Here is a 24,165-nt window from a genome sequence, read left to right as displayed (position 1 = left end):
GTGTGTGAGCATTTCAGGGAATAATTTTATCTGTCCAGTAGAAGCATAGAGGAAATAATTTGTAACATAATTAACTATGGACTTAAAGTACTCAAGCAGTTATATATGTCATTCCTCTGTTTATTGCATATTTTTCCCCCTTATTTCCCCAGCCCCTTGTGATGATTTTTCTGTGGTTGATCCCTATTTTGTTCTGTAGACCTGTCCTTTTTAACCCATGGGTTTCATAGAGAAAAAAACCTGTTGGAGTTCTAGGTCCATTTATATATATTTTTTAATGTTTATGTATTTATTTTGAGAGAGAGAGAGCAAGAGAGAGGGTGAGTGGAGGAGATGGAGAGAGAGAGAGAATCCCATACAGAGCCCAACAGCACAGGGCCTGACACAGGGCTTGATCTCACTAACTGTGAGATCATGACCTGAGCCGAAATCCAGAGTCAGATGCTTAACCAACTGAGCCACCTATGTGCCCCCAGGTCCATTTATACTTAACTTCAGGTTAAAACTGAGCTTCTGAGCATCCACCTGACTCGGATATTATAGAATCTAAGCCATTGTCTCATAGGCATTGGGAGTCTCTGGGCTCTTACATGGATCACACATTCCATTCCCTCTCCCCCCAATTTTTTCTTTTATTCCTATCATTTGTGGAAGATTGGCTACCCAGATCTCTTCATTCTGGATTAACTCGTTATTGTTATTCTCATTTCTTCTTTGAATATTCAATTTTATTTAAAAAACATCCATAGCTCTTCATCACACAGCTCTCTGATAATTAACTTTCCTGCATCTTTTTACTCCCCATTAAGAATAACTCATGTAGGGGCGCCTGGGTGGCGCAGTCGGTTAAGCGTCCGACTTCAGCCAGGTCACGATCTCGCGGTCCGTGAGTTCGAGCCCCGCGTCAGGCTCTGGGCTGGTGGCTCAGAGCCTGGAGCCTGTTTCCGATTCTGTGTCTCCCTCTCTCTCTGCCCCTCCCCTGTTCATGCTCTGTCTCTCTCTGTCCCAAAAATAAATAAAGGTTGAAAAAAAAAAATTAAAAAAAAAAAAAAAAAGAATAACTCATGTAACTAAGGTACACAGTAATATTGTAAGGATACCACTGTCTGTAATCAATAAATTTGTTTTTATTGGACACCCATTTTGTGCTAAGTCTGTGCTGTAAAAATGTAACAGGAGGTTATATAGTTCAGTGTGGTATTGTGATTATGAAAGTATAATCCGTGGATCCTGGGTGTCACAGAGATCCTTCCCGAGGGTCTAGAAAGTCAATGCTATTTTAAAAAATAATGCTAATTCTTTGTCTTTTTCTCTGTGTTGACATTTGCAGCAGGTGCAGCTGCTGGTGCCTTAGCACAAATCAAGGCAGTGAGTGGGACCAAACTATACTAGTAGTTACTTTTCCCCACTGCTACCCATTGACAGTAAACATTCCAATTTAGCTTAAAAATGTCTTCTATGAAACAACAAGACTTCTTTATTTTGTTAAATCTTGAGTCTCGAGGACTTATCTTTTTAATATTCTGTGTGACAAAATATGAAGTATTCAAAAAATGCTTCAAGAGCTGCCAAGGTGGCTTAGTCAGTTAAACATCGACTCTTAATCTTGGCTCAGGTCATGATCTCATGGTTCAGAGGATCAACCCCCGTGCATCGGGCTCTGCGCTAACAGCATGGAGCCTGCTTGGAATGTTCTCTCTCTCTCTCTCTCTCTCTCTCTCTCTCTCTCTCTCTCCAACCCCCACCATGTCAAAATAAATAAATAAATAAACTTAAAGCACACACACAAAAAAAACCGAAAAGCACTTCATGGTGAAGAGAAATCTAGGTTATTTTGAGATTTGTAGGTTGAGTTCAGTTGCCAGCTCAAGTAACCACTTTTTCCTGGAACAGTTTTTAACTTGAAAGAGTGATTGACAGACAAATTGTGGTTATTCAGACTTGGGTGTTTGACAGACACTGTATTGAAAATGAGTCAAGTGGGAGTGTCACTTTAAGGAAAAGAACTGACAGTGGTTTTTGCTAGTGATAAAATCTGAGCTTTCAAGTGCAGCTTAGAGTTTTTCAGAATCTTATATGGCTCTTAAATACTTGTGACAAAAAAATTTCTCCTTAAGGGGATACTTAAAGACTTTTCTGATGAGCTCCATGCAGATATTAACAGATACAATTCTTATTTGTATTTGTTTACTTTTTAAATGTTTATTTTGGGAGGAGGGGGGGTGGACAGAGGATCCAAAATGGGTTGTGCACTGACAGCAGGGAGCCCAGCGCTGGTTTCAAATTCACCAACAGTGAAATCATGACCTGAGCCAAAGTGGGACTCTCAACCGACTGAGCCACCCAGGTGCCCCAAGATTTTTAAACTGTATAATGAAATGTAGGAATATTTGGAAGATCTGCATAACTCCAAGTGACCGATGCCCAATGTTACAAAATTGTGCATAGGTAAATGACCCATTCAAAGTGGTTTCAGATTGTGACTAACTTTTAAGAAACCATTTAAGAAACTGTTGAGCATTACGGCTATTGTTTGCTTTCCTCTCTTTCCCTTCTGGTGCTTGTAGGGGGCATGTGACCGAGGTTGGGCTGCTGAATGGCAGGGAGCTAGTGCCTGCTTAGGGATGGGCACCTGACCCAAGCTAGCCAATCCTGAATCCTTCCCTGGGATTTCTCTAACTGAAGTTAGAGAGGAGTCATTCTCCTTTTCCTTCCTTCCTTCCTTCCTTCCTTCCTTCCTTCCTTCCTTCCTTCCTTCCTTCCCTCCCTCCCTCCCTCCCTCCCTCCCTCCCTCCCTCCCTCCCTCCTTCCTTCCTTCCTTCCTTCCTTCCTTTTTTTCTTTTTATAAAGACTTTAATTTTTTAATTTTAATTTTAATTTTAGAGAGAGAGAGAGAGAGAGAGCATGTGATTGGGAGAAAGAGGGAAAGGGGCAAAAGGAGAGAGAGAATCCCAAGCAGGCTCCATGCTCGGCGCAGACCCCAACTCGGGGCTCAATCCCATGACCCTGGGACCAGGACCTGAACCAATCAAGAGTCAGGTGCTCAACCGACTGAGCCACCCAGGTGCCCTCTCCTTTTCCTTTCTGATTGGGAGTCCTGTGAGTTTATAATCCCACAATGCTTGTGGCCACTATGCCTGCTACGTGGAAAAAGAAGAGCCAGCGGGGAAAAGGAAATCAGTAGGCAGAAAGAAACAGGGACTGGGGACAAGGGGAGAGTGGAAAAGCTGGAGAGGGTATCAGAATCTTCTATCTAGCAATACTGCTGCCTCTTCATCAGTTTGGTTACATAAGCCAACAGTTTATTCTTTTAATAGAATTAGTCCCAGTTGGGAATCTGTCATTGGAAACAAAACTATTCTAATGCACCAAAGTAGTTAATCTTATTTCTCCAGTGCCTAAGTTTTAAAAGACTGAATGATAGTTCATTACTTTTTTTTACAAGAAAATCACTAAAAATGAAATTTCACACTGTAAGTTTTAAAATTTTATATATGTACTTAAAGTCCTGTAGATCGCTCCCAGAATTAACTACCAATTTAAAATCCTTTTTTTAACATACTCTGTGTTATAGTTACAATACTGGAGTTGTTATAACTTCAAGAGTACCTATTTTTCTTAATTGGTATATCTTAATCCAATACTTCACATTGTGTTTATCATAAAATCTGCTAATCTTATGTTAAATATGTCTCATAAAATATGATTTTATTCTTTCAGGAAAAATATTCTAATAGTAGACCAACTAAAAAGAAAATCCCAAGGGATTATGCAGAATGGGATAAGTATGTTTTATATTTCTTCATACAAAACTTGTCACTGAAAAATTCTCTATCATAGAATATTGTAGTAATCTCTTAATTATTATAAATCTGAACTACCAAGTTACTTTGGCAGAGTACTAAGAGTATCTGGTGTAAGCACTTTTGATCTTCATTTTTCACTGAATAAATATCTATAGCATCCTTTTGTTTATAAAAGCAACAAAAAATAGGTAATCCTATGCCCACTGCAAAGAAAAAGAACAAAAATTTCAAGTAGATAAATTAATTATAATTTTAATTACGAAGTTCTGAACAGTTTCGGTTTGATTAACATGTATATCCTCTTCCCTCTCTCTCTGCTCCTCCCCTGGTTGCACTCTGTCTCTCTCTCTCAAAAATAAATAAACGTTAAAAACAAAACAAAACAAAAAAACCCCATGTAGATCCTCAATGAGTTGCATGGTTTCTAAGAGTGAAACAGGTCATTTGTGGCGTAAACCTATTACGCATTTTCAGAATATGTCTCTAAAGGCACAGTGGTACAACTATAAGAATATCAGTAATACATTTTATTTTCTTATAATGTACATTTTTTCAGTTTTTTTTCCTTTCATTTAAGATTTGACGTGGAAAAAGAATGTTCAAAAATTGACGAAGATTACAAAGAAAAAGCCGTAATAAACAACAAGTCACATTTGTCTAAAATTGAGACAAGAATAGACACAGCAGGTAATTGGGGAAAAATAAGAATAATTTAGTAGTCTTTACAGTTTACATTTTAAAAATTATAGTAAAAGCTATTAGGTCTAGAAGGTCTAGAAGACTTTCTTTTTAAGCAGTACAGATTTCCATTAAAAGTTCATGGATTTGGGGCGCCTGGGTGGCGCAGTCGGTTAAGCGTCCGACTTCAGCCAGGTCACGATCTCGCGGTCCGTGAGTTCGAGCCCCGCGTCGGGCTCTGGGCTGATGGCTCAGAACCTGGAGCCTGTTTCCGATTCTGTGTCTCCCTCTCTCTCTGCCCCTCCCCCGTTCATGCTCTGTCTCTCTCTGTCCCAAAAATAAATAAACGTTGGAAAAAAAAAAAAAAAAGTTCATGGATTTTCTCCTAGAGTTGACCACCTCTAACAAATTCAGTTCCATCCTTTACCTAATTTTATGAGTAATAGTTACACTGAGGTTTAGTAAGACTCAAAAATATAAGTATAAAACTATGTTTTTACTATAATTTTTCACTTTTTTTCAAATCCTCTTTTTCTCCAGATACCTCATTTTTTTTTTCCTTTTACCTCAAAATAAAAAGATATAGCAGTTTGTTTTCATTTGAAGTCCATAGGTGTATAGCTCCTTTAAAGTGAAGTAAAACCAATAATAGAAAAAAGTCTAAACACTCACAAATTGTGATGATTTAAAGAAACATTTCCTAAACTTAAGAAACCTTCTATTTCCTTTTATTTCCTTCACAATTTACTGCTTCTGTTGAAGTAAGCATTCTTGGATTTAAATTTTTTAAAAATTCTATTCAATTATATATTTTTTTATTTATAGCAGATAACATTTATTTCTAGGTCTAACTGAGAAAGAAAAGACTTCCCTTGCTACTCGTGAAAAGGAAAAAGGAAATGAAGCTTTCAACTCAGGAGATTATGAGGAGGCTGTGATGTATTATACTAGGTGAGCAGATTTTTCTGTGATTTATGTTGCTTTTTTTTTTTTTTAAAGTAGGCTCCAAGCCCAACATGGGGCTTGAACTCATGACCCTGAGATCAGGAGTCACATGCTCTACCAACTGAGCCAACCAGGAACCTTTGTAGTGTTTTAAACTTCCCATTAAAAAAAAAAAAAGATAATGTTTCTATTTAATTGTTGAAATGATATAAATAAAAAGTCTTTCAGAATCATTTAAGATATTATACTTATGATTTATCATAAATTTACTTGTGTTTGGTTTGTTTTTTAAATACTTTTTCTCAACCCTTTAAGCTCCCCACCCCACCCCGTTTTGACAGAGGTCCTAACTTTTCTATTTTACAGAGAAAATAGAAGGCATCTGAATGGAACTCGACAGAAAGTCCATATAGCATAGAGGTTAAGAATTCAGGTTCTGTAGTCATACTGCCTAGATTTAATCATGGCACTTATGATACTACCTCCCACCACAGGGTCTTTGCATATGCTGGGTCTCTGTGTAAAATATTCTTTCCTTTTCTCATTATCTAGTTAATTCTAACTTACCTTCAGATCTCATCCCATGCTTTACTTCTTTGGGGGAAGTCTTCCTTTACCTCCCAGACAAGGTTAAATCTTTACCCTACTCCACTCCTCCCCACCCTTGACCCCCAATTTATACGCTCTTGTAGCAGTCTTGCCTCTCCTTTTTTTTTTAAATTTTTTTTTTTAACGTTTATTTATTTTTGAGACAGAGAGAGACAGAGCATGAACAGGGGAGGGGCAGAGAGAGAGGGAGACACAGAATCTGAAAGAGGCTCCAGGCTCTGAGCGGTCAGCACAGAGCCTGACGCGGGGCTCGAACTCACAGACCGTGAGATCATGACCTGAGCCGAAGTTGGACGCTTAACCAACCAAGCCACCCAGGCGCCCCCAGTCTTGCGTCTCCTTTGTGGTACTTGTTGGAGGTATAATTTAAGTTCGTGTGATTTGATAGTAAGCAGACTGTAAGCTCTGTCAGAGCATAGTGCCCTTGTCAGTTTTTTTATACCTTTGTATCCCCAGTGTCCAACAAAGTTCTTGGTTCATAGTAGATGTTCAATAAATACTTATATGAGCTTTTGAAGCTCTTATAGTCCATGAAAAGTAGACTAATTTCCTAAAACATTGTTACAAACTAATTGTGCTTATAGAATCCCTTACACCATCTTAGAAATAAACTCTCTACAAACTTTTTTCCACCTTTGAAAAGAAGATTTTCTTTTTCAATGTTGTGTCTCTAAAGCATTTTATCTCCACTGATTCGGTGGACATACAAGGTACGTTCTTTTATTCAGTATAGTCTTCCCCTTTCAGATAGATGGACATCAATACTGATGTTGTTCTCTTTTCGTAGATTTCCACCAGTGGAGTATCTTAGTCTATTATAGGGAACAAAATTTTTCTTGTCTTCTTTTAAGAAATCATAGAGGGAGGAGCACCTGGGTGGCTCAGTCAGTTAAGCATCCAACTTCAGCTCCGGTCATGATCTCACAGCCCGTGAGTTTAAGCGCCGCGTTGGGCCTGGTGCTGACAGCTCGGAGCCTGGAGCCTGCTTCAGATTCTGTGTCTCCCTCTCTCTCTCTCGGCCCCTCCCCTTTGTACTCTGTCTCTCTGTCTCTTTCAAAAATAAACATTAAGAAAAAAAATTAAAAAATCAAAGAGGGAAAAAATAAAGCGGCATGTCATAATGGCTAAAGGAACTCAGACTGCCACTTTTCTGACGTCGGGCAGATTCCTCACCTCTCTTGCCTCAGTTTTCTCAGTGTGATGACGCTGGTGTAGTGCCTACTTCGGAGCAGCTGTGAGGACTAAATAAAGCAACATACTGAAAGGCAGGATAACACGGTGGTAACAATAGCAGGTGCTGGAGTAGATTGGGTTTGAGTCCTGATTCTCATTTACTAACTTGTGGCCTTGGGCATGTTACTTAGCCTTTCTGTTACATCATTTTTTTTCATCCGTAAAATAGGAAGAGCAGTAATATGTCTTTCGTGGATTGTAGTGAGAATTAAAGGAGCTTAGTGTTGAGTGCCTGGCACGTGGGAAGTGCTCAGTGTCAGGTACTTGTATTAGTTATTCTTACTTGTATTTTCTGTGTTTGGTCTCTACCCAACCATGTCATTGCTTTATAATTATCTTTAATGATCTTAGTAAATTGCTACTTTTTCTGGCTCTTCCATTTTCATCTTCTATTCTTCTGGATTTAGAAAACTCAACGCACCAATACCCTTATCTTTCCTATACTTCGGAATACATTATTTCACAGCATTCCAAATCAACTTTTTAAACAGCAACCAAGTAGGTTGTAAGTTCCTTCTCTCATCAGTTATTTTGCATTCATACTCTTAACACAACAAAATGTGCTCGTAAAGTCTGTATTCCTCAGTTACTACTACTCTCCTGTTTTTCTTCAGTTAAACTTCTCAGATTAAATTATGAGCATTGCCTTAGAGTTAAATCTTTTAGATTATAAGCTAAACTCCTGTTTTTAGATTATAAACTAAACTCAACATAATAGCTTAATAAAGGGTATTAGTTGTGATTGATTGCTCCATTTTTTTTCTACTAGGAAATTGTCTCTAAGGGGTCAAAACATGTATTTGATGTTAACTAAACTGGTTTTTTAGGAGATCTATGGGCGTTTAGGTTACCATGTCACTTGTAAAGCCAGAGCCAACCTTAAACTGCTTAACTGGATATTTAAGCATCTGTGTAAATAGTGATTCAGTATGTTTACAGAACTGTATTTTATTGCTTTTGATCCTGCAGGCTGTATTAGCTTGCTAGGACTGCCATAACAAAGTGCCACAGGCTGAAGGACTCAAACAGAAATGTATTTTCTCACCATCCTGGAGGCTACAAATCTGATCAAAGTGTCAGGAGGGCTGGCGTCTTCTGGGCCCCTGTTCTGGCTTGTAGGTGACTGTCTTCTCTCTGTGTCTTCAAGTGGTCTTTCCTCGGCATGTGTCTGTGTTCTAATCTCTTCTTATAAGGACACCAGTCATATTGGACGAAGGTACACCATCATGACCTCATTTTGACTTCATCGTGTCTGTAAAGACAACGTCCAAATATAGTTATGTTCTGAGCTACTGGGGATGAGGACTTCAGCGTGAGTTTTGGGGACACAGTGCCACCCATGGCGTGGGCTATGATTGTTCTCTTTACAACTTTACTTGAGTTTCTCTATCTTCATATGTTTTCCTCTGGTCGACTTGTTGCCAATAAGTGTCTCTCTTGTAGGAGTATATCAGTGCTTCCCAATGTCGTGGCCTATAACAATCGCGCTCAAGCAGAACTCAAGCTACAGAACTGGAACAGTGCTTTTCAGGATTGTGAAAAGGTGTTGGAGTTAGAACCTGGAAACTTAAAGGGTAAAAACTATTCATAGAATGCTTTAAATTTACATCAGGATTTGTTGGACCATTTGTACACACTGTAATTATACTAAGAATATTTCAAATACACTCTAATTTCTATATGTGAATCTTCATCTTCATAAAGTGACTTTTAACTTCAAGTTTAACTTAGAATTTGAATTCCTGGTTATTTGTATTGAAGTAGTTAATAATGCCAGGGGTGTGAGTTTGGTAGGAGCAGAGAGAGAGGGAGGGAGACACAGAATCTGAATCAGACTCCAGGCTCTGAGCTCAAACTCACAAACCATGAGATCATGACCTGAGCCGAAGTGGGATGCTTAACCAAGTGAGCTACCCAGGCGCCCCTGTCTTTTTTTTAAATCTTCTATTTAATGTTTATTTGTTTTGACAGAGAGAGAGAGAGAGAAAATGAATGAGCGGGGGAGGGGCAGTGAGAGAGGGGGACAGAGGATCCGAAGCGGACTCTGTGCTGACAGCAGAGAGCCTAATGTGGGGCTTGAACTCACGAACCATGAGATCATGACCTGAGCAGAAGTCGGATGCTTAACCGACTAAGCCACCCAGGTGTCCCAATATTTGCCTGCTTGTTACTTACTTATCAAACTATCTTTTTATCCAAAAAATATCTAAGTGTAATTTAATATAGATTTTCTAACATTTATTAATATAATAAGCCCACACCAGAGCTCTAGAACCTTCTACCAGTGGCTTTGTGGGCATTTCCACTTATATGTCCATAGACATTTTAACTGTGTCCAAAACCAACTATATGTTTTCACCAACACCAGCACTCTGTTCTGATTTCCTGTCTCTGTGACTGCACAACTTTGCCATGGTCTAAGTCCAAGGTATACAAGTCAGACTTTGCTTTCCTTTTCTGTTATCAAGAAGCAATCACTCCACAAGGGAGTAGCATAATTTACAATAGACTCTTTCTATTTCTTTAAAAAAATTTTTTTTAATGTTTATTTTATTTTTGAGAGAGAGAGAGACAGAGTGTGAGCAGGGGAGGGGCTGAGAGAGAGGGTGACACAGAATCTGAAGCAGGCTCCAGGCTGTGAGCTGTCAGCACAGAGCCCGATGCGGGAGTCAAACTCATGAGCCATGAGATCATGACTTGAGCCGAGTCAGACGTTTAACCGACTGAGCCATCCAGGCACCCGGACTCTATTTCTTTAAGTGTTTATGTATTTGAGTAAATATAAACACTTAATTTTTTTCACATGGAATGTAATCTTTTGTGACTGTGAACATGGGTGTGCAGAAACCAGAGGTTCATGGCTCATTCTTTTTTTTTTTTTTAATATTATTTATTGTCAGGTTAGCTAACATACAGTGTATACAGTGTGCTCTTGGCTTCGGGAGTAGATTCCCATGATTCATCGCTTACATACAACACGCAGTGCTCATCCCAAGTACCCTCCTTAATGCCTATCACCCATTTTCCCCTCTCTCCTGCCCCTACCTCATCAACCCTCAGTTTGTTCTCTGTATTTAAGAGTCTCTTATGGTTTGATTCATGGCTCATTTTAAGACTAGAAGCAAATTGGTCAAATTTACATTTTAAAATAGCATATTAAAATATATCAGATATAAAATTCTCACTTTTCAAAATTTCTAAGCCTGATTCTTCTCAGAATAATAACTATACAAAGTTCTCTCATTATACCTGGATAATGATGGGGCTATAAAGGCATTCACTATCAGTTTTAAATAGTTACCAAATTAGGGGCACCTGAGTGACTGTTGGGTAAGTGGCCGACGTCAACTCGGGTTATGATCTTGTGGTTTGTGAGTTTGAGCCCCGCGTCCGGCTCTGTGCTGACAGCTTAGAGCTGGGAGCCTGCTTCAGATCCTGTGTCTCCCTCTCTCTCTGCCCCTCCTCTGCTAGCTCTCTCTCTCTCTCAAAAACAAATAAACATTAAAAAAAGAAAAGAAAAATATGTTCTAACCATGCTAGTGTACATTAAAAGATATAACTTTTTCTCGGTAAATTTTCAGCTCTTCTGCGCCGTGCCACTACATATAAACATCAAAACAAGCTCCAGGAAGCTATAGAAGATTTGAATAAAGTACTGAATGTTGAACCTGATAATGAGTTGGCCAAAGTAAGTACAGAAAGTGATTCCTTACCTAATTCTATTATTTCTGTATTTATGTTAAAATGTTATCAGTCTTACTGGATGAATGATGTTGAGAATTAGGTCACAGCTTTAAAAACTAGGTATATCCCAAACACCCTAAAGTGTTAATATCATTTGAAGTGGAAGAAATCAGGCTTTTAAATTGTCCAAAACTATAAGCCTACTTCTGAAGGATAAATATTTATTGATTGATTTAGATATATAACATTGTATAAGGTGTACATACGTTGATTAGATACATTTATGTATTGCAATATGATCACCACCTTAGCTTTAGCTAAGACCTCTGTCATATCACATAATTATTTCTCTTTTGTGGTAAGAACAATTAAGATCTAATCTCTTAGCAGCTTTGAAGTTTAGGATACAGTATTGCTGACTGTAATCTCTATACTATGCATTAGCTCTCCAGAACTTATTTATCTACTCATTGCAAGTTTGTACCCTTAAACAACATCTCCCCAGTGTCCTTACCCCACCAGCCCCTGGTTATAACCATTTTACTTCCTGTTTTTATGAATTTGGCTTTTGCAGATTTCACATATAAGTGATATCATACAATGGGGATATTTAATTTTTCTCTTTCCTGCAGTGTTGTAAGCAATGCTTTTCTCTGAGCCAATCTCAATTTATCATGCAGAGTGGTATGGAAGTTTCCTAGGTAGGATTAGGCACGCGCTCCATGGCCATAGAAGAGTGCATGGTAAGCATAGCACCACTGACAGTGTTTGCTGCCTGACTGAGCAGACTGATTCATATATGCACTCTGGGCTCTGTTTTGAGGCCTAAAGAGTAGAGGTAAGTGTTGAGAACAGTGAGGGGTCTGAGATTTTACCCTTCTTGCAAATTAACAAGGGAGCCTAGCAGAAGAAGCAAGACTTCTGGGTTAGACACAAAGTATTGTGTTATTCACACTATAGCAAACTGATGAGCTTCAAGTTCACCTCAGTTGCCCTGGCCCCCAAGTGCCCCAGGGAGGTGCAGAGTGGCCCAGATAGATGCTGCACACTCAGCAAGTTTATATCACAGCCAAGGAATCCCAAATTTAGGAATCCCCCATCTTTTATAGTGGAATACAAGCAAACCTATCCAAAATTCTGTTCCAGAGGGAAATATCTTTATTATACTAGAGAGCAAATATACCTCTCTCTTTTCTGAAGGGAAATACTCTGTTTTCCAAAGCTGTTCTCAGTACAAACATCCTCAAAAAGATAGTCCGGAACAAATGTCATTTATTGCCTCTGCTCACAACAGATTTAGAAATATGAGAAACCCATGGAGAAACTTTCAGCAGTAAGTTGTCGCTGTTTCCACATGCACCTTTTGGGTTATCTGTCTCACTCTCTCAGTAGCAGTTAATGTCCCTGGTGGATTTATCAAGTCAGCATTTCCGTGGATTAGGTTTAGGGCCCAGCTGAAAAAAAATACGTCTTTTTCCCATAGTATTTCCATTTTATGGTGGTATATTTATTGAAAAGTTTGTATGACAATATTCTTAAAAATTTTTTCTTGTTTATTTATTTTGAGAGAGAGAAGGAAGGTGCATGTGAGTGGGAAAAGTAGAGAGAGAGAGAGGAAGAAAGAATCCTAAGCAGGCTCCATACTGTCAGCACAGAGCCCAACACGGGGTTCAATCCCATGAACTGTGAGATCACGACCTGAGCTGAAATCAAGAGTCAGACACTCAACCAACTGAGCCACCCAGATGCCCCTCTCTAAAAAAAATTTTTAAACAAGCAGAACCACCTTTAATGTCACTACCCAATATAATTTCATATTTACATATTAACTTTCAAGACTTAACCATTTATATTTTAACTATATGCAAAGATTAACTCAAAATGGATCATATACCTCAGTGTAAAACCTAGAATATAAGAGTTCTGGAAGGAAACATAGGATAAAATTCACAAAAGAAAAAGTTGGTAAATTGGACTTCATTAAAATTTAAAAATTTTGCTCTTTGAAAGACATCATCAGAAGAAAAACAGGACAAACCACAGACTAAGGAAAAAAAGTATTTTCAAATTGTATATCCAACAAAGGACTTGCATCACGAATATACACATGTTCCCCAACGTACAGTGTTTTGACTTACAATTTTTTGATTTCCTAATGGTGCCAAAGTGATATGTATTCAGTACAAACTGTACTTTGAATTTTGAATTTTGAATTTTGAATTTTGATTTTTGATTTTTTTCCGAGCTAGCGATACGCTGGGCAGGGGCAGTGAGTGGCAGCTCCCAGTCAGCCATGTGGTCACATAGGGAAAGCGAGACACAACTGTTCTGTGCCCATACAGCCACTGTGTTTCTCACTTTCAGTATTCAGTAAATTACATGAGGTATTCATCACTTTATTATAAAATAGGCTTTGTGTTGGAAGATTTTGACCAACCATAGGGTAATATCAGTGTTCTGAGCACGTTTAAGGTGGGCTAGGCTAATAAGCTACAATGTTTGGTAAGTTAGATGTATTAAATGCATTCTCAATTTACGATGGGCTTATTAGGACATAACCCCATTATAAGTTGAGGAAGAACTGTAAAGTTCTTCTCAAAACTCAATAACAAAGAAGCAAACAAGCAAATAATGCAGAATGATCTCTTTAATAAAGAGAAAAACAGGCAGTTATCATTAACTCCTCAAACTGAGAAGACTGAATTTAAACACGATGAGAAAATTGACCCTGGCACTGTCTTTGTGACGAATAAAAACATTTCAACTCCTTATAGTTGTGCTATCCATTTAAGTGAATGATCCTGCAGGAAGTCAATTCTGGGTCTTGTGGATGGACAACCTGGGGACATGTTTAAACCTTTGACCACATCCCAGGAAATTGAATTCCTTACTTTCAAAGATCATGGTCCAGTAGAAATGAATAAGGCTTATTAGCATTCTTGTGCCATGATGATGAGCATTCAAAGATGAATGTGTGGTCAGTTTGGTCAGAGCTCCAGAGGTTTCTGTAATCTCTGGAGCCTTCTGCTATGATGCAGTTCTGGATAAGAGACGTGATAAGTGGATGCCAACAAAAGAGAACCTGTGTTCCTTCACAGAAGATGCTCGTGTTTTAATTTATAAACATCTTCCATTTGAAACTCTGGAAGTGGAAACAAAAATGACATTAGAGATATTTCAACACAGCAAGTATAAAATGGATTTCATAGAAGAGCAGTCACCTCAGAACCCTGAGAGAATAGTCAGGCTACACAGATTGGTCACTTCATTGATGTGAGTGAGGGTCCTTTTAGTCCAAGAACAAGTATTTGTTTCCATTAGGAAGTGTCAGCAGTTCACAATCTTCAAACCACCCAGTTGAGTCTTGTATGAAGAATCCAGGGTCTGTCTTTACCTATACACTTAAGAGCACATGTTACAATATGGGATAAGCCATTGGAAAGATCTTGGAAAATGCTAACTGAAGCTCAAACTAAACCTACAGAGGAAAATGTACCGACCTAGCAACTTCCTAAAATGTAAATATGTATGGTAAATTAAAATAAATATTTTCCTGTGAAAAAAATAAACTTAAAATCATACACCTACCGTATGATCTAACCATTCCACTCCTATGTATTTACCCAAGAAAAATGCAAGCATATGTCAATACAAAGATTTATGCACAGATGTTCATAATGGCTTTTTTATTGCCAAAATTAATAACAACCTAAACATATTTCAATAGGTGAATGGATAAATTGTTATATCCATACCATAGACTACTACTCACAATAAAAAGGAATGAACCGATAGAGATGTACAAAAGTGTGGGTGAGTTTCAAAATAATTATGCTGAGTAAAAAACAAAGTACATATAGTATGATTCTATTTATATAAAATCCTAGAAAATATAAACTAACCTATCATGACAAAAAGAAGAGCTGATACAGGGGAGGGCCAAAAAGGAGATAGTTGAAAGAAACAGGAAGAAACTTGGGAATTATGGATATATTTATTATGGTCAAAAGCTATCAACATGTGCATTTGAAGTATACAGTTTGTCAGCTATACCTCTGTAAGCTGTTAAAAATTGGGGGAAGGGAGGGAAGAAAAATATTTTGATATATGTGTATTTTTCATTCTAATTGGCATAAAACATGTAGAACTTTTAACATTACTTCAAAAAAAATGAGTCATGTGAAGAAATGGGCAGAAAACATGAATAGACACTTCTCTAAAGAAGACATCCGGATGGCCAACAGGCACATGAAAAGATGCTCAACGTCGCTCCTTAACAGGGAAATACAAATCAAAACCACACTCAGATATCACCTCACGCCAGTCAGAGTGGCCAAAATGAACAAATCAGGAGACTATAGATGCTGGAGAGGATGTGGAGAAATGGGAACCCTCTTGCACTGTTGGTGGGAATGCAAATTGGTGCAGCCACTCTGGAAAGCAGTGTGGAGGTTCCTCAGAAAATTAAAAATAGACCTACCCTATGACCCAGCAATAGCACTGCTAGGAATTTACCCAAGGGATACAGGAGTACTGATGCATAGGGGCACTTGTACCCCAATGTTTATAGCAGCACTCTCAACAATAGCCAAATTATGGAAAGAGCCTAAATGTCCATCAACTGATGAATGGATAAAGAAATTGTGGTTTATATACACAATGGAGTACTATGTGGCAATGAGAAAGAACGAAATATGGCCCTTTGTAGCAACGTGGATGGAACTGGAGAGTGTGATGCTAAGTGAAATAAGCCATACAGAGAAAGACAGATACCATATGGTTTCACTCTTATGTGGATCCTGAGAAACTTAACAGAAACCCATGGAGGAGGGGAAGAAAAAGAAAAAAAAAAAGAGGTTAGAGTGGGAGAGAGCCAAAGTAAGAGACTCTTAAAAACTGAGAACAAACTGAGGGTTGATGGGGGGTGGGAGGGAGGGGAGGGTGGGTGATGGGTATTGAGGAGGGCACCTTTTGGGATGAGCACTGGGTGTTGTATGGAAACCAATTTGACAATAAATTTCATATATTGAAAAAAAAATGAGTCATGATTTTGTTTGTATAAAACTGTGTCTCACTGTGTATACATACATGTAAAAATATATCTAGAAATGTCAGAATGTCAGTGTTATCAGAGTGGTAGGATTTCAGGTGGTTTCTTTCTTTTTCATGCTCATTATGCTTTAAGTTTTTAACCATGGACATGTATGATTATAATCAGACAAACCAATGAAGTTGTTTGAAAAAGGAAAGAAAGGTCACCATAAAAAGTGTTATCTTAGATATCTTTATTCACTTTTTTTTTTTTTTTTTTTGAGACAGAGCATGAACAGGGGAGGGGCAGAGAGAGAGAGGGAGACACAGAATGTGAAGCAGGCTCCAGGCTCCGAGCCATCAGCCCAGAGGCTGACGCGGGGCTCGAACTCCTGGACCTTGAGATCATGACCTGAGCTGAAGTCGGACACTTAACCGACTGAGCCACCCAGGCGCCCCATCTTTATTCACTTTTTAATATCTTCATCTTCCTACCTGACAGGATGGTTATGTTTTTAATTAAAGGAAGAAATTTTCTTTAACATGGTGGTTATGTTGCAGAAGACCTTGTTGGAGGTTGAAAGAGATCTGAAAAATTCTAAACCTGCACCTAAGACTGAAACCAAAGGGAAGAGAATGGTAATCCAGGAAGTAGAAAACTCAGAGGATGAAGGTGGAAAGGACAGCAGAAGAAAACATGAAGACAACAGCGGAGATAAGAGTAAAACATCTTTTCTCTTTTGGTTATGCAAAAACCTCCCTTTTTATATGATGAGCTGGCTCAAATTTTCTCTTTCTATCAAAATTCTTAGTCTACCAAACTCTTTCTAGCTTTACCTTATAAATTCACAAGCAAGTTTTTTCTTTATGTTTTTCCTAATATAATCTTCCAAACCCATTTTTCTTCTTTTTTTTTTTTTTTTAATTTTTTTTTTTTTCAACGTTTATTTATTTTTGGGACAGAGAGAGAGCATGAACGGGGGAGGGGCAGAGAGAGAGGGAGACACAGAATCGGAAACAGGCTCCAGGCTCTGAGCCATCAGCCCAGAGTCCGACGCGGGGCTCGAACTCACGGACCGCGAGATTGTGACCTGGCTGAAGTCGGACGCTCACCCGACTGCGCCACCCAGGCGCCCCCCCCCCTTTTTTTTTTTTTTAATTTTTTTTTTCAATCATTTTTCTTCTTAACCTGGTACTCTTCTCTGGTGTTCAATTCCTGATTATCATGGTATACTGATAATATCAGTAATATTATCATATTATCCATGTACCAGCCATTTGCAAGTTAACCTTAACCTTAACCTTTACCTTTCTCCTAGATGATTGTTCCGTATATATGTACTTGGTTGTAAACAAAATATGTTGCCTTTACAGGAGTATAGGACAAAGATGAATGCATTGTTGGGAAATTGCTACATGTGCCTCTCAAAAAATTTTTTTATATATGCAAGAGAAATAGGCATACTTTCACCTCTGATATAACTTTTTTAAAAGAATCTAGACTAGGTAAACTTTTATCCTCATAATACAAAATAATGATAGTTACATCAGCTTTAAGGGGGAAGATCCACCTACTCCCTTGTGGGGGGTAGGGGGGTGGGTGGGCGGCTCTACCCCCTTCTGAGGGTAGCCTCCCACCCCCCACCCCAGCATTCAAAGGGAAAGCAACAGTTTTGAAAATCATTCATGGACAGAACTCAACTTGGCAAGTAACTGACAGAATATTTTAATTTTGAAAGAGAAATATAAAATGTTCATTCAACTTAAAAAAGTAAACAGGTAAACATTGTTATTTTTTCAGTGACAGAAATATAACGTAAAATATATAGCTCAAGACAATATATGATCAGTGAAGACAGGGTAAAGACAAAGGGACCGAAAAAAAGGAGGAAGAGAAAAAAGGAAACAGAGTAAGAGCACCAGGGAGATAGGAAAAGAAGAGAGGGCATCAAAAGGATTTAAAAAAAGAAAAAAAAAGGAGACATTAAATAGTTTTTCAAGGATTGAGACTCACCTTTCAGCCACTTTAAATAAATTCTGGCAGCAAATATTGTTCCACAGGTTTATATTCATCCAAAGGTGTCAAGCCAAGTGTCTTAAAATTAAAGGAGATCATTTAAAATCTTACGTGGGGGGCCCCTGGGTGGCTCGGTCGATTAAGTGCCCAACTCTTGATTTCGGCTCAGGTCATGATCTCATGGTTCATGGTTTCGAGCCCTGTGTGGGGCTCTGGGCTTGCGGTGCAGCACCTGCTTGGGATTCTCTCTCTCCTTTTCTTTCTGCCCCTCCCCGTCTCATGCTCATTCGCACTCTCTCTCAAAAATAAATAAATATTTAAAAACTCTTTTAAAAAATTTACATATAGTGAAAATGGGGTTTTTTGGTATGCAGTTCCAACATGTATATAATTTCATGTGACAGCCACCACCATCAGGATACAGAACAATTCCATCACACCGAAGACTCCTTGCTCTCCTTTTAGCCAAATTCTCCCCTCACCTCAAACCTTGGTAACCGATGATCTGTCGTAATTTCTTCAAAAGTTTTTTTGGGGGGACAATACTATTTCTCCTTTCCCACAGGGACTGTTATGCCACAATTGTTAGACCACTTAGTATTGTCCCACAAGTCTTGTCCCACAAGTCCTTGAGGCTTTTTTCTTTTTTTTTTTTTCTTACGATTGAAAAGTTTCTATTGATCTATATTCAAGTTCACTGATTTTTTTCTTCTTTGATCCCAAATCTACTGTTGCTCCCATTCAGTGAATTTTAAATTTTGGTTATTGTGGTTTTCCACTCTAAAATTTCCATTTTTTAAAAATCTTACATTTCTCTGCAAAGTTTTTAAGTCTTTCTGTCCATTTTGGGAGAGTTTGGCTTTATTTCTTGGACATGGTTATAATAGTCACTAAAAGTCTTTGACTATTAACATCTGTGTTATCTGGGGTTTGGCATTACTTAATTGTCTTTTCCCCTTGCCAAATGTTAATATTTTCTCTCTTCCTCATTTGTTAAGTAATTGTGTACTGTATACTAGCAATTTTACATATTATGTGGTTTTCAGTCTTGTTTAAATCTTATGGAGAATTTTTTTAAAGCAGTTAATCTGATTAGGTTAGGGTAACCGTTTTCCTACCCAACTTCTGTGGAATATGGTTTTTTTTTTTTAAGTTTATGTATTTATTTTGAGAGAGACAGAGACAGCACAGTGGGGGAAGGGCTGGGGGGTGGGGTGGGGAGAGAGAATCCCAAGCAGGCTCTGTGTTGCCAATGCAGAGCCCGATGTGGGGCTTGAACTCACAAAACTGTGAGATCGTGACCTGAGTCAAAACCAAAAGTCAGACACTTAACCAACTGAGCCACCCAGGCATTCCTGTGGAATATGGTTCTAATGTCAGTTTAGTTTCAAGACCTTTGCAATGCTATTTGGATCTGTCCTACCTGTACACAACTCTGTGACTAGCTGGGGTCTGGGTAGTGGTCTTCTCCTGTGATTCTGGTCTCAAAATTTTCAGAATGACGTTTAGGGTCACTTTATGCATATAGATCACCTGGAGGGTGCATCCAGTCCATATACAATTCTTTGCAATTGTTTTCTTGAGCTCCCTTCTCTCTGTGATTCTTCTCTACTCTTTCTGGTTTCCAATGGTTTTCCTTCCCATTCCTCTAGCTAGAAAGCCAGACTTTTAATTTCCCCATTCTACCACACACTTCCCATGACTGTGTGCTTCCAGGACTAAGCAGCAACAGGACAGAGAAGGAAAGCAATGGGGAAGAATGCTTGGGACACAGCTTCTCTGACCAGAGATAAGAGTTTTGGTACCTACTTGGCTGCTGCTGCCTCTGCAGCTGCTGCAGGATTGGCTGGGGGCTGGGATTGGATAGAAAGGAAAAAAGAAAAAACCAGGTTTTCCCCAACTCTCTCTCATAGGTGCCAGCTAACTTGTTGCTTTAGATAAACTAAATAGAGGGCTTCTCCTGAAGCTCTTTCTCCCCACACCCAGTGCAGCAGTTCTGGGTTTTAGATGGCCTTTGACCCAGGTTAAGAGATATCAGAGGAAAGAAAAAACAGAAAATCACTGCTGGTTTGGTGGTATTTCAGGTTCTAGTTCCTTTTCCCAACTGGGCTGCTACCATTTACTTTTCGGTGTCCTCGTGTGCCTGCTGCATCAATTCTGTTTCAGATTTTTAGTTATATTCAGTGGGAGAGATGGGTGGAGTGTGTTTACTCCATGTTGACAGGAGCTGCCTTTCTCATCACTAGTTTTTTTTTTTTTTTTTTTGAAAGATTAGCACATTTGAAGAACTATGAAAGTGTTTTATATAGATTATTTTATTTAATTCTCAAGAAAGCTATAATGCAAACTTTCATAGATTAGGCAATGGAAGCCTAGACAGTTCTAGTTATTTGCCACATATGCACTGGCTGTAAGTCACGTGGCTAGGATATGGCCCTAAATCTGTGTGACTCCAAAGTCTATCTCATAACAGTGGTTACTGGATGCCAACTAAGAAAGTATACGTTCTATACTCTATAAAGTCCAGACTGAACATCACCAGGCTACGCTGTCAAAGAAACAGATGTAATTTGGTGTTTATCTCCCTTGTGCTCACTGACTCTTATCAGAGGCTGAACCTATGTTGAGGAACAAGTGAGTTAAAAACCAATGTGATCATTTTTGATTAAAGGAGCATAAGAACTGAGTAGACATTTTTCCAAAGAAGATATTCACATGGCCAGTGGATACAGAAAAGGGTGCTCAACATCAGTCATCAGGAAAATGCAAATCAAAGCCACAATGAGATGTCACCCCAAATGTGTTTGAATTGCTGTCATCAGAGAGATAAGAAATAACAAATGTGGGCAAGGATGTGGAGAAAAGGGATCACCTGCTGACTGCTGGTGGGAATATAAACTAATGGAGCCACTATGAAAAACAGTATGGAGGTTCCTCAAAAGATTAAGAATAAAACTACCATATGGTCCAGTTATCCTATTTCTGGGTATATGTTCAAAAGAAATGAAATCACTGTCTTAAAGAGGTATCTGTACCCTTTTGTTCTTTTCAGCATTATTCCCAATAGCCAAGACATGGAAACAACCTAAGTGTCCTTCAGCAGATAAGTGGATAAAGTAAATGTAAGACACACACTCACACACACTAGAATATTTTTAGGCCAAAAAAAAAAAAAAAAAAAAAAAAGAAGGAAATCCTGCCATGTGCAAAAACATAGGTGGACCTTTAGGACATTATGCCAAGTGAAATAAGTCAGAGAAAGGCAAATACCGTATGATCTCACTTCTGTGTGGAATGTAAAAAAAGCCAAATTTGTAGAAATAGAGAGTAGGACAGTGGTTGCCAGGAGTGGGGGCATGGGGGATAAGTTGGTTAGAGTGCAAACTTCCAGTTGTAAGATGAATAAGTTTTGGGGAGCTAATTTACAGCATGGTGACTATAGTTAAAAATGTGGTAGGGGCGCCTGGGTGGCGCAGTCGGTTAAGCGTCCGACTTCAGCCAGGTCACGATCTCGCGGTCCGTGAGTTCGAGCCCCGCGTCGGGCTCTGGGCTGATGGCTCAGAGCCTGGAGCCTGTTTCCGATTCTGTGTCTCCCTCTCTCTCTGCCCCTCCCCCGTTCATGCTCTGTCTCTCTCTGTCCCAAAAATAAATAAACGTTGAAAAAAAAATTTAAAAAAAAAATGTGGTATTATATACTTGAAAGTTGCTAAGAAAGTATATTTTAAATGTTCTCACTACAAAAAAAAGTTATGTAAAGTGATGGATGTTTTAAGTAACCTTACTGTGGTAATAATCATTTTGCAATATACATATATACATATTTATATGTGTATATATGTGTGCATGTATATGTATATATATAAAATCATCACGTTGTACACTTTAAACTTATACAAGGAATGTTATATGTCAATTATATGTCAATAAAGCTGGGGGAGGGAGAGATACTAAACGGCCCTCCTCACAAATAAACATAAACAGGGAAGGGCTAATCATTAAACAATGAGTAATATTCTATGATTAGTAATCTGAGTTAGGATTGTTATGTAATATCATTTAATAGGTTTATAAGATGTTTCTCTCTGAGTTAGGTGGTTATCCCTAACATTAGAACTACAGAGAAGCAATATTCTCATTCAGATTTCCAAGCAGCTAGAGCTTTAAGGGAACCATATCTGATCTTGTCATTTGTGCCCCTCAATAATTATTTTGTAGATAAGTGAATACTTAAAAATATGTGAGATTCCGAAAACAAAAATGTCTTGAGAGGAATGTAAATGTTAAGAGCAGTTAGTTCCCTTTTATCAGGAAAGCAAATCCATAGGTGGAATAAATGGCTAGAAGCACAAAGGTAGTCCTTTTAAGATGAAATAAAATCAATGGGGCTATCTTATGCTCACCTTACCGAGTTCCATTGTTAGAGGTCCTGGAGCCTTGGACAAGACAGGAGAAATCGAAGTCACTTCTAGGAAATAATGTGAAAGCCCAGAGGGATGTTATTAGGATGGAATCCTTGCATGTGTTTCCCCATATCACCACATTCCGAGAAAGAATTCCTAGTCATTATGGGGTATGATGCAGGGAGGCCTGAAGGCCATGGAAAAATGCAGCATTTAGTGTTGTTTAACCTCGGCTGATAATGTTGCTCCCTTGCGAGCACCACTTGCGTTGGCCAGGCCCAGTTCATCCTGACTGAGGTATAACATAACCAGTGGATTTAACTTAATAGCTGACAGTTATTGAGCACCTACTCTGTATCAGGTACTGAGACAAGACAAATGATGGGTTTCCTTCACCTGCCCTTCCAAGGACCAGTATGAAGAAATATCTATATGTCAGGCTGATTAGGTCTGGGGATTTGAGTGTCTGGGCTTTCTTGGGAACTCCCCATCTATTTGTGTTTTCTTTCCCTACTGGAGAGCATTTAGACGTGACCATCATCATACAACTAGCTGTCAGAGGCTTTAGTATTTATTTTGTCTTCTTACAGAGTCTGTGAAGCAATCAGAGGAAATTAAGCATCTAGCCCCTCTTTAGTGCTGTTGCTTATTCCCCACTTAAAAATGAAATATAAGAAAATTAGATAGTAACTCACAGAAGAATAAAATACAGTTATTTCTCTTGTCCTGGAGTCAGTGGGATCAGGAAGGTGGAAGGGTAGGGATTTCAAAGAGTTAATAGACAAAATCATGAAAAGAAAGGTAAAGGATGTTGACTGTAAAAGTGAAAAACCTGTATAAGTCAGATGTTATAAAAAAATTAAAAGACAAATGACAAACTAAGAAAAATGACAAGCAGTTGATAACCTTATAATATGAAGAGCTTTTAAAAAACAATAATCAAATGTTAAAATAGCCCAGTACTGAAATGAACAAAGTGTATGAACAGATAAATCACCAATGGATAAATTAAGTGATCAACAAATTTTGTATTGCTAATAAAAAAGGGAAAAGATTCCTTTTCTCTCCCATCAAATTGGCCAACATGGGGGTTTAAAAAAAAAAAAAGAAAGAAAGAAAGTATCCTCTGACTCATCAAGGGTAAAGTGAAATAAGCATTCCTTTTTTTTTAAATTGAGATAGGATACATATATCATGAAATTCATCCTTTTCAAGTTCAGTGGATTTTAATATATTCACAAGGTTGTGCAACCATCAACACAGTCTAATTCTGGAACATTTTTTTATCATCACAAAAAGAAATGTCATACCCATTAACAGTCACTTCCATCACCCCTCCCCTGACAACCACTATTTTCTGTCTCTGTGGATTTGCCTGTGCTGAATATCTCATATAAATGGAATCATACAATATGTGGTGTTTTATGTCTGGCTCCTTTTACTTAGCATAATAGTTTCAAGGTCCATCCATGTTGCAGCATGTGTCAGTACTTTATTCCTTTTTATGGACAAATATTCTATTGCATGAATAATACTACACTTTATCTGTTGATGTACATTTGGGCTGTTTCCACTTTTTTGTCTATTACGAATAATGTGGCTATGCAAGTTTTGTGTTTATACATGTGTTTTTAATTTTAATAACTAGGAGTAGAATGCTGGGTTACACGGCAACTCAGTGTTTAGCTTCTTTAGGAACTGCCAGACTATTTTCCAAAGTGGCTATACCATTTTATAGTCCCACCAATATGAGGATTTTAAT

At 38.4% G+C, this 24,165-nt stretch overlaps 1 protein-coding gene, 1 long non-coding RNA gene and 1 pseudogene across 4 annotated transcripts in view; 2 read left to right on the top strand and 1 right to left on the bottom strand.

Annotated features, from left to right (window-relative positions):
• SPAG1 (sperm associated antigen 1) overlaps window positions 1-24,165 on the top strand; it is a 78,448-nt gene that overhangs the window by 12,731 nt on the left and 41,552 nt on the right. For 2 of the 3 annotated variants that reach the window (XM_045454065.1, XM_045454064.1), the window contains exons 5-10: window positions 3,721-3,785; window positions 4,384-4,493; window positions 5,330-5,435; window positions 8,715-8,845; window positions 10,853-10,959; window positions 16,548-16,707. In XM_045454065.1, the coding sequence (XP_045310021.1) occupies window positions 3,721-3,785; window positions 4,384-4,493; window positions 5,330-5,435; window positions 8,715-8,845; window positions 10,853-10,959; window positions 16,548-16,707 (679 nt within the window). The remainder of the gene's footprint in view (window positions 1-3,720; window positions 3,786-4,383; window positions 4,494-5,329; window positions 5,436-8,714; window positions 8,846-10,852; window positions 10,960-16,547; window positions 16,708-24,165) is intronic. The other variant, XM_045454066.1, reaches the window with a different exon arrangement.
• Window positions 8,109-22,514, bottom strand: LOC123585678. The gene is made up of 3 exons (XR_006706366.1): window positions 22,409-22,514; window positions 8,648-8,794; window positions 8,109-8,523 (listed from the first exon to the last, which is right to left on the bottom strand). It is a non-coding gene; the product is annotated as an uncharacterized LOC123585678 (long non-coding RNA).
• Window positions 12,635-15,104, top strand: LOC123585674 (annotated as a pseudogene).

This window comes from Leopardus geoffroyi, chromosome C3 (genome assembly GCF_018350155.1).
Source record: "Leopardus geoffroyi isolate Oge1 chromosome C3, O.geoffroyi_Oge1_pat1.0, whole genome shotgun sequence".
Classification (NCBI taxonomy): Eukaryota; Metazoa; Chordata; class Mammalia; order Carnivora; family Felidae; genus Leopardus; species Leopardus geoffroyi.
The sequence above is the reverse complement of the archived record's forward strand: the minus strand, read 5'-3'. Positions and strand labels throughout refer to the sequence as shown.